Source organism: Rhinatrema bivittatum, chromosome 14, assembly GCF_901001135.1.
Source record: "Rhinatrema bivittatum chromosome 14, aRhiBiv1.1, whole genome shotgun sequence".
NCBI lineage: Eukaryota > Metazoa > Chordata > Amphibia > Gymnophiona > Rhinatrematidae > Rhinatrema > Rhinatrema bivittatum.
In genome coordinates, this window is record NC_042628.1 from 1,215,187 (window position 1) to 1,233,273 (window position 18,087).

At 44.2% G+C, this 18,087-nt stretch overlaps 1 protein-coding gene across 6 annotated transcripts in view; it reads right to left on the bottom strand.

Annotated features, from left to right (window-relative positions):
* The window catches only part of TNRC6A (trinucleotide repeat containing adaptor 6A), a 163,525-nt gene that overhangs the window by 19,100 nt on the left and 126,338 nt on the right, over window positions 1–18,087 (bottom strand). For all 6 annotated transcript variants that reach the window (XM_029577637.1, XM_029577635.1, XM_029577634.1 and 3 more), the window contains 4 exons: window positions 12,697–12,886; window positions 12,466–12,597; window positions 11,955–12,113; window positions 6,035–6,175 (listed from right to left, as the gene is read on the bottom strand). In XM_029577637.1, the coding sequence (XP_029433497.1) occupies window positions 6,035–6,175; window positions 11,955–12,113; window positions 12,466–12,597; window positions 12,697–12,886 (622 nt within the window). The remainder of the gene's footprint in view (window positions 1–6,034; window positions 6,176–11,954; window positions 12,114–12,465; window positions 12,598–12,696; window positions 12,887–18,087) is intronic.

Genomic DNA, 18,087 nt, shown 5'->3' on the forward strand with positions numbered 1-18,087 from the left:
TTTCATCATGTATGACATTGGATTTGATACATCGACGATATTTTTTTTCTCTGGCACAGGGATATACAGAATTTACAACTGTTTCTCAATTGGCTCAATTCTCTTGACAGCAATTTATTTTTTTCAATGCATTACCATCACGAACACATTAATTTTTTGGATATCCTTATTATCCGCCAGAATGATCATTTTGTTACCTCATTGTACAAAAAACCGACGGACAAACACACGCTTCTGCATTTTTCCAGTTTTCATTCGTTCAGTCTGAAAAAGAATCTACCGACTGGACAATTTTTACGACTCCGTCGCCTATGTTCAGAGAAACAAGATTTTTTTATTCATGCTCAGCAATTGGCAACTTCGCCTTTTACAACGTGATTAACCATCTCGAATCATTAGAAAAGCGTTCAAGCGAGCATCTAATGCTCACAGACAATGGCTTCTGTTGGACAATTCTAATGATCCAGAAGAATTTCCCTTGGTGTGCACACTTAGATTTTCCACTAAATCTTCAAATATTGCGTCCATAATTCGCAATAACTGCAGATTTTGAAGAAACATCCTATTTTTACTGATGTCCCATTGATTGCACACAGTCGAGGCAAAAACGTAAGAGATATATTTGACATTCTTTTCATTCACATGATACTAACACTCAGTCCAATTTGCCGCTTGGACATTGGCCCTGCAACAAATGTTCTTTGTGCCCCCAAACCTTATCAGGCCTGGCTTGAACGGACAATACAGGGAGAATCCGTTTGGCTAACACCCACTCTGACTGTCAAACTTCTTATGTGATCTACATTATCATCTGTCCCTGAGACAAAATCTATGTTGGTCGCACTAAACGCCCAATCCACACCAGGCTCATTGAACATCGAAGCTGTCTCTTGACCGAAAAAATTCAAGCTCCCATTGTAGCACATTGCCTTTTGGAAAAGAATAAGTTTGTGGATCTCAAATGGCGAGTGATAGATTGCATTCATCTATCAAGGAGGGGGTGGGGGGGGATCCACAACAACTCAATCTTAGGGAGCAAAAATGGATTTTTAATCTAAATTCTGTACATCCCCACGTGTTAAACGTATCAGTGGAATGGTATTACATTATTTAAAGGTCCGGTTTATCAATAGCAACTACTGACGTCAACTGCTGCCGAAGTGGCAATTGTGTATTGGTTGTGGGTTCTTTAAAAAAAAGGCGCGAGAGCGGCCCCTCCGGTTGAAGAAATGCACTACCGGCAGGTCGGCAAGAAAAGCCGTTCTTAACATGTTAGTACCACATCGCTGAATATCGTTTGCAAGTATTACAAGTGTAAATAATGTTTGTTACTATCCGCAGCAAATTTCGGCCCCCTGACGAAGGCACAGCTGAAACACGGGTCCATGTCAGGCTTCTATAATCTGAGCCTCTTACACGATGGAAATATGGCGTTTCTTCGCGCTTCCTCAAGCTAAGTAAAAATTTTTGAAACTTTGGAATATTGGAATAATACAAAAGTACTTTTATACGAAGCTTGTAATATATTTGCACTTCATTTTGTATACTGGATTTTCTCACGAAGCAAAGAAAAAATTCATTTATGACCTATGATTAAACTGGTTGGCGCATTAACCGATATGCTATTTAGCATTACAAGATGCCCATGTATGAGGTCCACTAAATGAGTAAAAAAAATCCGTTTCACCCATGGTGTTTCACATTTTCAACTTTGATTCAGTGTGGTTCATCAGCTTTCACTTCTGTTGCTATTGATATGGCTGATACCACTGCCCAAATAATTTGAGAGCAGTACTGTGAAAGTATTGCTGTAGCCATAATGTCTGTTATTCAAGTGAGTAATTTCTTGAATTTGCTATGGAAATTCATAAATAAAGAATTGAGAAAAAAAGAAGCTGCAACAACCTCTGGACTTGTGCCTGCAATTCCAACATCCTCTCCTCTGTGCGAAACACCTTGCCTAGCATGGTTTTGAAGTGTGCTTCCAGATACTCCAGCAACTGGTTCGGAACTAATTCACTCTTTGCCAAATTCACCACCCAGCCTAGAGCCTGTAATGTCTGCAGGACCTGCTGCATTGAATGCTGACACAGTTCCTTTTGACTTTGCTCAAACGAGCCAGTCATCTAGATATAGATGCACCAGGATGCTTTCTCTCTGAAGAGAAGTAGCCACCGCTAGACCAAACAATGCGTGGAACTGAAAATGCTCTCCCAAGATGGTGAGGGCACAGGAATTTCTGATGTTCCATTCAGATGAGGGATATGTAGATATGTCTCTGTGAGAGCGAAAGACGCTAGAACTTGTCTTTGTGACTGCCACAATAACCAAGTATAGGGTTCTCCATCCAGAAACATGGATCCCACAGGGCTGCATTCACCTTCTTAGAATGGGAAGATAGGTAACCTCTTACAATACTACATCACGTCTGACAGCCCCAATCCACCATCCTAGCCTAGCACAGATCACTGGTAAGATACAAAAAAAAGATAACAGCCTGTGTAATATATTCATCCTAACTGCATGTATCCTTCAGCCTATCCCAAATGTCTAATGCTCTCCCTTTATGTTTCAAATAAGCATAATTTGCCTCATAAATTTACTTCTCTGTTCTAGTGATTTGCATTCCTAAGTATTTTTATACCCCGCTTGGCCCAAGAAAAGGGGAAGCTTTCTATTAAAGATCTCTGCTCTGAAAGGTTTATATTGAAAGCCTCAGTTTTCATGTAGTTTACCTTAAAATTGGAGCTCTGCCCATATTCTTCGATCTCCTTTATGAGATTTGGAAATTATGTCCTCAGTTTCATCAATTTGAGAATATCAGCAGCAGCAAATAGGATGATTTTATATTCCTCCCCTCCTCCTTCAATCCCTTTCATATCATTTACATTCATTAAGATTTATGGATCGCCTAACATTAAAATAGTTCTAAGCGATATATCATTACTCTTATCTTCTCCTCAAATGTTTCCATCACCAAAACAAAAGAGAGGGGAAAATGGACACCCCTGTCTGGTCCCTTTTTTCAGGTTTAAAAAAATCTGATGTCCCTACTTTAACTTTAATGGCCACAATTGGCTTTTTATATATTGTTCTTGTACAATTCAGAAATTTAAAGCCACAAATTCTTTTCTCTAATATCTGAAAAAGGAATTCCCAATTTACTTGATTAAAGACCTTTTTAGCATCTAAGTTTAACAGTACCATTGGGATTCCCTTCTTCCTGGCATATTAAATTGAATCCAAGATCGTTCTTATATTGTCTGGGGCTTCTTAGCCCTTTATAAATCCTACCTGGTATTTATGGATCAAACTGTACAGCCAAAGTCCCATCTAATAACATCTATATTTTATTTTTATTAAAAGAACAATAACAATCAGATTAAAACAACCCAAATTGCAATCAAAATATAATCAATAAACAGAAATATTAACTAAAATATATTTGAAAAAGCCAGGCTATAAGATTCAGCAGTGATATTAGACAGTAAGAACCGCACTGTGTGGGAGCGCTCCCCTCCATGCCTGCCAGTGATGATGGTGTGCCCTGATGTTCCCTTACAAAATTAAACAGCTTATGCAGTGGGGCCACCACTTCCTCTATACAGATCTTATAAAATTTCACTGTGGTCTTTCTTAGCTTCAATCTTCTTAGAGTCCATAGTTTCCATCTGGGAGATTTCCCTACTTAGAAAATGTCTCTTTTCTGAACCCAAGACTGATAGATTGACAGAATTCAAATACTCTTCCTGGTTTATTGGTCCTTTTTTCTCTTTCAAGTAAAGCTCCTGGTAATAATCTGCAAAGCTTTTTCAAGTTTCAGCTAATTTGAATACTAATTGCTCTGCCTTCTCTCTCATGTTACCTACGTAGTTTTGTACAGTTTGTTTTTTAAGCTTATATGCCAAAGTTTTATCCAGCTTACTTCCTCTCATATAATACTGAAAACAACTTCTTCCATCATTAAGTTCTATAGTTGCTTTTTCCACTCTATAAACTACCTCAGCACTTTATTGGATCCTCCTCTTGTATAACTCTTATGCTTACAAAATGTTCCCTTTAAGCTCTCCCATTTCTTTATATTTCCTCTTCCTCCTTTGCTGCCAGCTGTATCAATTTACATCTTATATAGGCCTTAGCGCTATCCCATAGCGTAGCTCACTTCTCCACTGTAATTAAAATGAAAGTGTTCCAGTCTTGCCTTTTTTAATCTCAATATAGTCACTGCTTCTTTTGTTTCCCTTCACCTCTGAAGTGCCGCTGTTGATATTGCTGGAGGCCCATGCTTGTAACAAAAAACAAGTTCTGAGTAAATTGAAAGAGCAGTTACTCAAAAAGGCTAACTGTGTAGCTATCTGAGGAAAACAGGGCACTAGCCTCTTGGCCACACAACTGCTTGTTGCTGATGTGATAACGGACAGTTGGGGCCTCAAAGAGCACATGGCCCAGAGAAAAAAGTGGAGCAGAGGTCAGCAGAATTAACTTATAAAGAGCAACTTGAGACAGGCTGTTTGAAATCAGAGAAAAACAGCTTGGAGGAAAAGCTTTGGAACATTACCAGTGACCGATGAAGGCGGGAAAGCTAATGGAGTGACAGAATTTCCCAATGTGTTGTGTTCCAAGATTTTCCAAAAATACATCACATTGGGAACTGTGAGGAAAATATTTTTGTATGTAGATATTCTTTAATGCAATTTCTAATCTTGTATGCTTTTATTGCTTATTCTCAGACTTAAAAGTAAACTTCTATACTTATAAATGTGTTGTGTAATCTATGACAAAATAAGCACTAATTTTCCTTGCCTCTGCTTTGTTTCCCTTCACCTCTGACGTGCCGCAGTTGATATTGTTGGAGGCCCATGCTTTGCTCAATATTTATCAATATTTTTCTCAGTATTGTCACTGAGAATACTTTTTCTTTATTGGGGTAATGCAATAGTCTTACAATATCACCCCTGGCTTTACCCTTCTTAGCAGGATCTAGTGCAAGGTCTGGTCCCCAGCTTCCTGCGCTGGGATCCCATGGATCCTAAGATTATTCCTCCACTTTGTTCATCAATTCCATTCCATACTCTGCTGCAATTCAATGACTTTTCAGTTTCTGCTCCATTTCCTCCATTCAGAGCCCTATTTCAATCTACCAGGTCCCCCAGCAACATTTTTGCATGAAGGATATAGGCTTTAATTTCCCTGACCCATTCTCTCAGTCCAATTCCCCATCAGGAAAGAAGCGTGGACTGCTCACCCTCGTCTGCTTTTTCTTGGGAACAGAAGTAACAGCTTGGATTGGGGACATAACCCACTGTCTGGACTGATCCAGGTACGTACAGGGAACATCTCTTTCATCGCTATCAGTCTTTCTGCCATGCAAATTCAATATATAGAGATTGTTTCTGTTCACATTAGTGTACCCCACCACTTCTCACACGCAGCCAGAAGTCTATAATGATACCAGGTAGGAAGAACTTCATTTCTTTTAAATAAAGAATTATGTATATACCACTTTCATGAGATACAAATCATTCAAAGCTGTTTATAGACTACAAAGGGAAAAAGACAATGTAACAAAACAAAGAAGTCCACCCAACCCCCCCAATACCAGTCCGTTGACTGAACCCACTCAAATATTACCTCGTACCAACGATTCCAGCCCCAAAAAGAACATACACCACCACCCCCTATAGCACCTCATAGTCTGACAGAGAGAAAAATACATTGTAAAACGCAGCATGAACAGGTCATAAGGATTCCAAATGATATATCAAGAAACTAAGACGACTATGGGAAGAGGGAACTTAAGTCATGGAAAAGGCTCAATAGAAGCAAACCTTGAAAGCCAACAGAATCCTTACTTAGTATGTATAGAAAAAAAATTATGGGCAAAAACCCCAAAACCAAACAGTCACACTAATTTTATTAACATCTCTTGCCATAGTACCAACTTACACAGCAATTCCTGGAATTTGGGAAAACCTCACTTACAAGGAGAGCAGGGATTTATATATCTCTATGGCTAGAAGGATGCAGCACATACCACTGTTCCTGTCCCTGAGGTGCTCCACATCCCGCACAGTATTAATTGAAAGATTGTTGACGACACTGCCGGGAGTGACATAAGGGTCAGTTTCAGGGTCAATGTTTGGGTAACCTTTCCATGGTTCACCAGGGCGAAATTCTGCAGAAAGATTAAACAAGTCATTACATACACAAATTATTTATCAACAAAACACATGTGCTTCCCACAGAACAATCACACATGAAGTCTCATTCTGCCACCTAAGAGATAAGTCTTAGTAGGAGAAACAAAGAGAAAATGAACCATGTTTCAGACTTGGTCTAACCACCAAGAAACTAGGGGAAATAAAGGAATAAGAAGAGGGCCTTGAACTGAACATGGCATGGGTATTTAGTTCTGTCACAAATTAACACTTTACCACCATGACCCATCTGTGTCCTGGGCACAGACAGCTAGCAGTCATATTCTGCCTATATCAATCATCATACAACAGAGGCAAAAAGCAAAGGAATGCTGGGATGCATAGGGAGAGGCCTACACATGGCTTTGTCCAGTGTTTTAGCAATTCTGACACTATTGAAAATGACTTTGCCCTTTTCCATAAGGCAGGCATCAGTTTGGAGCTAATTGCTGATTCCAAATCAGACCCTAAGAGCTTTTTTTTTTTTTTTAAACATGAATTATAAAAAAGATTAACAGGAGGTGATAACGCCTGTCACGAAACATTGGTGAGATCTTACTTGGAATACTGATCTCCAAAAAGATATAGACAGTGAAGAGGCAGTAGATATGGATTATCTGGATGTAAGTAAGGACTGGTACTTCCAGACAGAAGACTGATAAGCTAGCAAGTCAGAGTTGGAAAACAAATTATAAACGGGCGAGAATGGTTAAACAGTGCTGGTGAATAGGATCCTCTTTGGTAATGAGATGAGGGGTGGGCATGCCAGAAGGATCAGTGCTAGACCTAATTCTCTTCAAGGTCTACCTCTAACTAATGATTCTTAATATCTATCACTCTGCTGATGTTTAACTCACTTCCTTATTCCTACCTAATGTACCCTACACTTTTCTTCACATCAGTGTGAATCCATCGCTTATGTATTCAATGCCTTATACTGTGGATCCATAAAGGCTAGAGGATGGGAATGAAGAGTAGAGCCATGGGGGTGGCTTTCTGGAATGTTAGATACTACCTGGTGATTACTACCCTTACTCAAAAAGCCTTTGCACGGTTAATGCATCCCCAACATTGCTCTCTGCTTCAACGGCAAGGGGAAATATGGAAAAGAGGATTTGCATTCAGATAACAACCAAAAAGGACTGAACTTCACAATCTGGGTAAACAAATTAGTGTGGGGATAGCTTGCTTATTACGGCGGTTACTACCCTAAACCAATTAAGCCTGATACATCACTTTGAATGCATATACAGTGCTGGTCTCTGCTTCTATGACAGGGGGAAATGTGGAAAACAGGATTTACATTCGGGCAACAACCAAAAAGGACTAAACTTCACAATCTGGATAAACAAATAAGCGTGGGGGTAGCTTATTATGGTGGTTAATACCCTAAACCAATTAAGCCTAGTACATAACTTTGAAAGCATATACAGCGTTGACCTCTGCTTCAATGGCAGGGGGAAATGAGGAAAACAGGATTTACATTCAGACAACATCCAATAAGGCATTGGATCTGTGCAGTCTGGGTAAACAAGCATCGGGGTAACTTGCTTGATGCGGCGGTTACTACCCTTAACCATAAGCCTTATGCTCACCTTTGATACAACTCCAACATTACTCTCTGTATCAATGACAGGGGATGGCAGGAAATTTGAATCAAACAGTTACCCCAACAAGGGCCCTGAACCTGGTGGTTGATGAAACAGATAAGTATGGGAAAATAAGTGTGGGAGCTTGCTGGGCAGACTACATGGGCCGATTGGTCTTTTTCTGCCGTCATTTCTATGTTTCTTTGTTTCTATGTTATGTAAACTGCCTCGGGGCTATGTTTAGGAATAGGCAGAATATCAAATGTTTACAAATAAAATAAATAAAACTGATATCGTGGGAGGACTAAAAAGGGAAGTGCCCACGTTTGCAGATGATATGAAACTATGCAACAGATTACACAGAGCAAACGGGATAGATAGGATGAAAGACAACTAAAAAACTGGAAGAATATTCAAAGGTTTGGTAACTGTTTCAATAAAAAAAATGTAAAATCATTTGAATGCAGAAATAAAAGGGCCAAATACCATTTTAGAAGGAAAAACTACAAAAGAGCTAGGGATCATTATCTCAAAAACCTGAAAGTAGCCAACCAATGAGACACCGCTGTTTATGCTTGGTTGCATAAAATAAGTATCACTAATAGGAAGAGGGAAGCAATATTATCTCTTTGTTCAGTTCTAGAGACTGCATCTACAAAAGGTACAGCGAAACTAAAAGAGAGCCAGAAAAATGGTGCATGACCTGCACCATAAGCCATATAGAGAGAGACGGATTTAGTGTCTAACAGAAGAGAAAGAAAATGGAAAGGAAAATTGGTTCTTACCTGCAATACCACGGATCAGTCCAGACTCCCGGGTTTTGCATCCCTGCCAGCAGATGGAGACAGAAAATTTTACTGGCACTGCTATATAACGACATGTGCCACCTGCAGTTCCTCAGTATTGACCTGTACCCAAGCACCAAAAACTCGTAAAAACTACACAAATTCCAAAACAAATTCAAAAACTCTAAACAAGTCTGTATTCCATACATGAACATTTGAATTCCCTACCACAAACTCTGAGCTCAGACGACAACTCTCCATCTCCACACATCGGGCGGTTTCTGGACTGATCTGTGGTACTACAGGAACGAAAATTAGCAGGTAAGAACCAATTTTCCTTTCCCTGTACGTACCCGGATCAGTCCAGACTCCTGGGAAGTACCAAAGCTTCCCTTCTTAGGGTGGGACCTGGAGAGTTCCGTTTGCAAGACACTCTCGCCGAAAGACCGAGACTCCGGATCTCCCACATCCAAGCAATAGTGCCTTGCAAAAGTATGCAGCAACTTCCAAGTCACTGCTGTGCAAATTTCCTGCGGCAAAACCATTTGAGCTTCTGCCCACGAGGCCGCCTGAGATTGCGCAGAATGAGCTCAATCCCTCAGGAACCGAACGACCTTCGTTATGTACATGGAGCTAATGGCCTCCGTAAGCCACCTCACAATAGTAGCCTTGGAAGCCTGGGAACATTTCTTAGAACCACTCCACAAAACAAAGAGATGATCCAACCTCCTGAAATGATTTGTCACCTTAAGATACCTCAACAGAGCTCTGTGGACATCCAACATCTTAAGCTCCCTTGCATGAGGAGCAGAAGACTCCATCTCCGGAAAAGCCGGAAATTCCACTGACTGATTCATGTGAAAGGACGATTCCACCTTCAGCAAAAACAAGGGCACCGTCCGAAAGGACACTCCTGAGTCTGAAATCTGCAGAAACGGATCACAGCAAGACAAAGCCTGCAACTCAGAGATCCTCCTAGCCGAACAAATGGCCACCATAAACAAGACCTTAAAGGTCAAATCTTTAAGCATTGCTCTCCAAAGAGGTTCAAAGGGTGCTTCACACAAACCTCTGAGTGTGAGATTAAAATTCCAGGACAAACTCTTCTAACTGGTGGATGCAAATTCTTGGCCCCCGAAGAAAGTTACTAAGAGACAAGAGTAACAGATAAGTATGAGAAAAAAAAAAAGTGCGAAACTTGCTGGGCAGACTGAATGGGCCGTTTAGTCTTCTTCTGCCGTCATTTCTATGTTTCTATATGTCAGGATGAGAGGACAGAGCAACAGTCTACTTTCTCTCTCAGGCAACCCAGAGCAGCTACCTGAACCCTCAGAGAGTTCAAAGCCAAACCCTTGACTAAACCCTCCTGAAAAAAGTCAAGATCTGAGAGACTGGGGATCGTAACGCTCGCATGCCGTTAGTGATGCACCGGAACTCAAAACTTTCCAGACCCTCACATAAGAGAGGGAAGTAGACATCCATTTAGCCTTAAGGAGTGTAACAATAACAGCTTTTGAGAGGCGTCTCAAATGACACCTCTCAAAAGCCAAGTCGCCAGACAAAAGTGAGCAGCCTGATCTGAAAATATTGGGCCCTGCTGAAGAAGACCAGGCAGATGGGGAAGCCGCAACGGACCATCCACGGCTAGGTTGACCATTCACAAACCACGGCCGACGTGGCCACTCTGGGGAAACACGTACAGCAGAACAGACTGTCCTTGGCAACACCCTTGAATGGCAAATGAAGATGAAACTCCTCTGAAAGTGGGTTCCAACGAGACAGAAGAGCCCTCTGCAAGGGCCTCATATGAGTAAACATAGTACCAATTCCAGGATCGAAGCCATCAAGCCCAGAACCTGCAAATAATCCTAGACTCTGGGCATCGATAACCCTAACAACCGACGAACTTGACTCTGCAGCTTCAGAACTTGCTCCCCCCGAGAGAAATACCTTGCTCCTGAAATTTCCCTGAAATATCTGGGAACTGGGCTCCCAGATATTTCAGGGACTGCGAGGAAACCAAGTGACTTTGCCAAGTTTACCACCCAACCGAGCGACTCGAGGGTATGGATCACTTTCTGAACCGACTAATAAAGGTCCTCTGACTTTGCCCGGATCAGCCAGTCATCGAGGTAAGGGTGCACCAGAATCCCTTCCCGATGAAAAGCTGCTGCAATCACTATCATCACCTTGGTGACAGTGAGTGGCACCATGGCTAACCCGAAGGGAAGAGCCGGAAATTGAAAATGTTGACCCAGAACCATGAACTGCAGAAACCTCTGATAATCTGGATGAATGCATATATGCAGATATGCCTCTGTCAAGTCCAAAGAGGCCAGGAACTCACCCTTGTGGAATGCTGCTATGACCGACCTCAGGGTTTCCATTCAGAAATGCAGCACATTGAGCGCCACATTTACTCTCTTTAAATCTAGGATTGGACGAAAAGTCCCTTCCTATTTTGGAACCACGAAGTAAATGGAATACCTTCCTGAGCCTCCTTCTTCCTGCGGAACCAGAATTACTGTCCCTAGCTTCCGCAACTGGTCTAGAGTCTCCTGAACCACCAGATGCTTGCCTATAGGACCGGAAGGAGAAACCAGAAACAGGTGAGAAAATTCTAATGCGTAGCCGTCCCTTACTACTCTGAGGACCCACTGATCCTCTGCAATCTTGGCCCACTCCTTGTAAAACCAAGCTAGGCGACCTCCTACAAAAGGAACGACAGAGTGGTCCAAGCCTCGCATCATTGCGAAGGCTTAGACCTGGCTGCGCTACCCACTTGTGGTGTCCCAGAAAGGCCTCCAACCTCCCCAAAAGAACTGACCACAAAAGACTGGCCACAGAGCAAAACTTGCCTCTGCGGACCTGTCGCTGCTCTTGGCAGGCCAACCCTTCTAGTGTCTCAAAAACTGGAACGAGCCTGAAAAAAATCTCTTGCCCTTAGGTTTATTCTCAGCTTGTGAACCTTATTCTCACCCAAACCCTACATCAATTTCTTCAGGTCCTTCCCAAACAAGAAGCAACCCTTGAAAGGCAAAGAGCCTAGCTGAGACTTGGATGAGACATCCGCCGACCAATTACGCAACCACAATAACTTCCTGGCTGACACGGCCTACACCATGATCCTAGAAGAGGTCCTCACCAGGTCATACAGAGCATCAGCGACATAAGCCATGCTGCTTCTAAATTCTCAGCCTTAAACGCTTCCTCACTAGGCTTAGTGCCCTAACACAGACATGCCAGCTGCATAAAACTGGAACAAATGGCACACTTCAAAAATCCTTTTAAGCTACACACCTTGAATGAAATGAGAAACAGTTTGAAAGGGTGGAAAAGAGGGAAGGGGAGAACGTACTGGCGAGAGAGGGGATGAGTCTCACCTGGTGGCCAGTTGATGTTACTGGAGCCGTTTGGCGATTTGGCACGAGGCCAGCCATCCCCCACAGTTCCTGGAGGGCTGGCTGGTGAATTACTGCTATTGATAAAGTCATAGGGACCGAAGGGAGGATCTTCAACCCGAAAACCACTGGAGATAGCACCTACAAATGAGACAAGAGGTTATTTAATGGTGAAAGTTTTACTTCTCCATTCAAATCTTTGCTGTTCTGCAGCATCATTTGGATTTCTCTATACTTGCAAAACAAGTGGAAATCTGGGCACTGCTACCCATCCAGAGTGAGGAGAATCCCTTCTAGCAATGTTACGGTATTCATTCTATTTCTGCAAGAAGTAAGGAGCAGCATGCACTCTCCTATGGTCTGTTTTGTGTAAATGTACACTCAAACCCTAATCTTTTACTCTCACTATCAATGCAGAAAGGGGAGGGCTAAGACCCCCGCATCCAGTTCCTTCAAGCTCTAATGGCTTTCTGAAGCTGTGTGTGGCACATACCATGTTTACTGGAGTTTTGATCCAGCGATGGGTTAACAGACATACTGTCCACTGAAGTCCATTTCCTGAGCCGAGACTGTGGCTCCTTAATACTGCTCATTTCCAGGCTTACATTCAAGTTAGATGGCAATCCTGAAAAGCAAGTACATTTATGAGCTGTGTAGTCAGACAGCAACAAGGGAAAGTGTTCCTATGCCTTCCCTCAGAGAGCAGTAAGATGAAAACACCCACCTACAGGGAAGTTGCTGAAAGAACCGATACTCAGGGGGCCCTTGGGTAAGTCGGGAGTAGCATGGGGCAGCACATTCTCCAGGAAGGATTTCATGGCTGGCTGTGGAGAGTGGCTGTGCTGCTTCATCAGCAGGTTGGCATCATGCTGACGAGATGGCTGCATCATCTGCTGCATGCTAAGAGCTCGGCTCTGAAGAAAAAGAAAACATAAAATGCACATCTGGCTTCTGATAAATACTTTTTATAGGTCAGAGGGACAGGAAAACAGGACAATAGAGTCCGCACATAGCACTCTGCATGCTGCCATGGCAATGTATGGACCAAACAGGCGCTTGACCTATAGTGCACAACAGCAGACTGAGGATGTACTCTTTCCAGTTTACTTGGTACCAGATTGTGTTCCCGCATAGACACTGTGCTACAAAAAGCAGTGCTTCTTACCCCAATGGATATATAAATATAGTAATGAGGGCAGAAAAAGACCATCTGGTCCATCCAGTCTGTCCAACATGTTTATGGTAGTAACTGCCGCTCTGTGCAGGTTACCCCCATGTTTCTGTTAAGGGTAGTAACTGCCGCTCTGTGCAGGTTACCCCATGTTTCTGTTAAGGGCAGTAACTGCCGCTGCTTGCAGGTTACCCCCATGTTTCTGTTAAGGGTAGTAACTGCCGCTCTGTGCAGCTTACCCCCATGTTTCTGTTAAGGGTAGTAACTGCCGCTCCTTGCAGGTTACCCCCATGTTTCTGTTAAGGGCAGTAACTGCCGCTCCGTGCAGGTTACCCCCATGTTTCTGTTAAGGGCAGTAACTGCTGCTCTGTGCAGGTTACCCCATGTTTCTGTTAAGGGTAGTAACTGCCGCTCTGTGCAGGTTACCCCCATGTTTCTGTTAAGGGTAGTAACTGCCGCTCCTTGCAGGTTACCCCCATGTTTCTGTTAAGGGTAGTAACTGCCGCTCCGTGCAGGTTACCCCCATGTTTCTGTTAAGGGCAGTAACTGCTGCTCTGTGCAGGTTACCCCCATGTTTCTGTTAAGGGTAGTAACTGCCGCTCTGTGCAGCTTACCCCCATGTTTCTGTTAAGGGTAGTAACTGCCGCTCCGTGCAGCTTACCCCCATGTCTCTGTTAAGGGTAGTAACTGCCGCTCCGTGCAGGTTACCCCCATGTTTCTGTTAAGGGTAGTAACTGCCGCTCCGTGCAGGTTACCCCCATGTTTCTGTTAAGGGTAGTAACTGCCGCTCTGTGCAGGTTACCCTCGTGTTTCTGTTAAGGGTAGTAACTGCTGCTCCATGCAGCTTACCCCCATGTCTCTGCTAAGGGTAGTAACTGCCGCTGCGTGCAGGTTACCCCCATGTTTCTGTTAAGGGTAGTAACTGCCGCTCCATGCAGCTTACCCCCATGTCTCTGCTAAGGGTAGTAACTGCCGCTGCGTGCAGGTTACCCCCATGTTTCTGTTAAGGGTAGTAACTGCCGCTCCATGCAGCTTACCCCCATGTTTCTGTTAAGGGTAGTGACTGCCGCTCCGTGCAGGTCACCCCCATGTTTCTGTTAAGGATAGTACCGTATTTTCCAGCGTATAAGACGACTGGGCGTATAAGACGACCCCCCCCCTTTTTTATACATATTTTTAAGAAAAAAAATAATTTTACACTCAAACAGGAGCAACCCTATCTATGAAAAGGCAACACTACAAATACCGTATATCAGGCCCTAAAAACCAATATACCTCTTATTAGGAAAACAGAACTAGCAAGCAGCTATAGATCCCCACACATAAATAATTGTAAAACTATACTAATAAGCAGAATAAATGTTTCAAAACAGCTATGAACAGAATAACATCCAACAATTAAAAACTCATAAAAACTATTAAACATTCTCCAAACACCAATAAAATATTTCAAAAAAGCAGACACATCACATAATATTAAATAATTAAAATGGCAGTCAATCAAGAAAAATAAACTTAAAAAGACACCTTTCCTTACCCCCTCCAGCAGCTCTCCTATTCCTCTTCCTCTTCCTTAGGGCCCATGTCTCTCACACACACACCATACCAGTCATGCCCCCATGACCAGTTTCTGTCTCTCACACACCAATCATTTCCCAAACAGTCTTTGACACACACACCAGACACCTTCCTGAACAGTTTCTCTCATGCCACACACACACACAGGCTTCCCACTCCCGTGTTCTGCTTACCGTACATATACGGGCTTCTCACTCTCATAATCACTTTCTCTGTCTCACACACACACACACACACCAGTCTCTCTCTCATTTCCATGCTCACTCTCCACGTGCACAGGCTTCTCATTCCCTGAATCACATTCTTTCTCTCACATTCACACACACCAGTCTCTTTCTCTCACACACACTGTCACCTTATCAACCAGTCTCTCTCTCATGCACGCACACACACACAGCCCTCCCACTCCCTTGCTCTCTCTCACATAATCAGGCTTCTTACTCCCATGCTTTCTCACATACCCAGATTTCTCACTTCCATGCTTTTTCTCTCTCTCACACTCACATACACATCAGTCATCTCTCTGAGCAGTCACTTTCATTGTCTCTCACACACGAGCTCGCTGACCAGTTTCTCTCAATCACACACATGCTCTCAATCAAATGCATTCTCTCACTTACACACAGGCTGGCTGCTTCTCTCTCTCTCTCTCACTTCCACTCCCCCCCCCCAGAGCACAAATAGTAGCTGCAGCAGCTTCCTCCTCCAGCCCCCGCAGGCCAAGAAAGAAGAAACCCATCGGCCGCGGGAGGCTCATGCTGCTCTCTCCTTTCCCGATTACCAGCTCCTTCGACTGCTCGGGGCCGTTCCTGCTGTCGCCGCTGCAATTTTTTCACGCGGCACGGCTCTTTCTTCCCGCGCATCACTTCCTGTTCCGGTTCAAAGGGGGGGGGCGGGAAGAAGAAAAGGGCAGCCGTGGATGCCACAGCTTTTTTTTTTTTTTTTGCACCGCTGCCGTTCCCGCTGGGCTTGAACGTGCTGATAGCCCAGCGGCAACGGCAGTGCGATGCGCGGGAAGGAGAAAGCCGTGCCGAATGAAAAAATTGCAGCGGCGATAGCAGGAACGGCCCCGAGCAGTCGAAGGAGCTGGTAATCGGGAAAGGAGAGAGCAGCATGAGCCTCCCGCGGCCGATGGGTTTCTTCTTTCTTGGCCTGCGGGGGCTGGAGGAGGAAGCTGCTGCAGCTACTATTTGTGCTCGGGGGAAGGGGGGGGGGGGGGGAGGGGAGTGGCAGTGAGAGAGAGAGAGAAGCAGCCAGCCTGTGTGTAAGTGAGAGAATGTATTTGATTGAGAGCATGTGTGTGTGATTGAGAGAAACAGGTCAGAGAGCAGGTGTGCCCTATAAGACGATACCCGGCGTATAAGACGACCCCCGACTTTTGAGAAGATTTTCTTGGGTTAAAAAGTCGTCTTATACGCCGGAAAATACGGTAACTGCTGCTCTGTGCAGGTTACCCCCATGTCTCTGTTAAGGGTAGTAACTGCTGCTCTGTGCAGGTCACCCTCATGTTTCTGTTAAGGGTAGTAACTGCCGCTCCGTGCAGGTTACCCCCATGTTTCTGTTAAGGGTAGTAACTGCAGTTCCATGCAGGTTACCCCCATGTCTCTGTTAAGGGTAGTGACTGCCGCTCCATGCAGCTTACCCCCATGTCTCTGTTAAGGGTAGTGACTGCCGCTCCGTGCAGGTCACCCCCATGTTTCTGTTAAGGGTAGTAACTGCCACACTGTGCAGGTTACCCCCATGTTTCTGTTAAGGGTAGTAACTGCCGCTCCGTGCAGGTCACCCCCATGTTTCTGTTAAGGGCAGTAACTGCCGCTGCGTACAGGTTACCCCCATGTTTCTGTTAAGGGCAGTAACTGCCGCTCCGTGCAGGTTACCCCCATGTTTCTGTTAAGGGCAGTAACTGCCGCTCCGTGCAGCTTACCCCCATGTCTCTGTTAAGGGTAGTAACTGCCGCTCCGTGCAGGTCACCCCCATGTTTCTGTTAAGGGTAGTAACTGCCGCTGCGTACAGGTTACCTCCATGTTTCTGTTAAGGGCAGTAACTGCCGCTCCGTGCAGGTTACCTCCATGTTTCTGTTAAGGGCAGTAACTGCTGCTCTGTGCAGGTTACCCCCATGTTTCTGTTAAGGGTAGTAACTGCCGCTCCGTGCAGGTTACCCCCATGTTTCTGTTAAGGGCAGTAACTGCCGCTGCGTACAGGTTACCTCCATGTTTCTGTTAAGGGCAGTAACTGCCGCTCCGTGCAGGTTACCCCCATGTTTCTGTTAAGGGCAGTAACTGCCGCTCCGTGCAGGTTACCCCCATGTCTCTGTTAAGGGTAGTAACTGCCGCTCCGTGCAGGTCACCCCCATGTTTCTGTTAAGGGTAGTAACTGCCACTCCATACAGATTAGCCCTGTGCCCCATGTTAAGGGTAATAATCAAAATTTAGCAACTGTTAAACCCGGTACCAAAATTACTGCTAGCAATATTTTTCAGGGTGAGCAGCCTTCTTGATAATTCCAAAAATGCTGCTTGAAAGGAAAATTAGTTTCTTACCTGATAATTTTCATTCCTGTAGTACCACGGATCAGTCCAGACTCCTGGGTATTGCCCCCCCCAGCAGATGGAGACAGAGATGTTTTTAAAACAAACTCCGCTTTACATAGGATGGTGCCACCTACAGTCCGGCAGTATTACTCAATGTCAAAGCAGTATGACTTCAGAACTACTAGAACTATGTACAAGAACCTCTCAACTAGACAAAAAAACTACTCAGGTCACCGAACCCCTCAAGGAACGGAACCTGTGGACCCACTGACACAAGGACAATCCAAAACAGAATAGCGTTTTCTGCAGATTTAACAACCAAAGAAATAGAGAACGAGCGGACTCTCTCTAACTGTCATATATCTTACGGGCAGGACCCTGGATTAATCCGTGGTACTACAGGAACGAAAATTATCAGGTAAGAAACTAATTTTCCTTTCCCTGTAAGTACCCAGATCAGTCCAGACTCCTGGGATGTACCAGAGCGGACCTACGTGGGGTGGGATCTGGAGAGGCCTGCTCGCAGCACACCTGCTCCAAACTCCGCAGACCCCGGAGCCTGTACATCCAATCGGTAATGCCTCGCAAACGCATGAATGGATGACCAAGTAGCCGCCCAACAAATCTCCTGCAGCGACACTAAGTGACATTCCGCCCAAGATGCTGCCTGAGAACGAGTAGAGTGAGCATGAAGCTCCAGAGGAAGAGGCTTGCCACGCAATAAATAAGCCGAGTTAATGGCCTCCTTCAACCAGCGAGCTATGGTAGTCTTAGATGCCATCCTACCACGCTTGAGACCACTCCACAGTACAAACAGATGGTCCATCAGCCGAAAA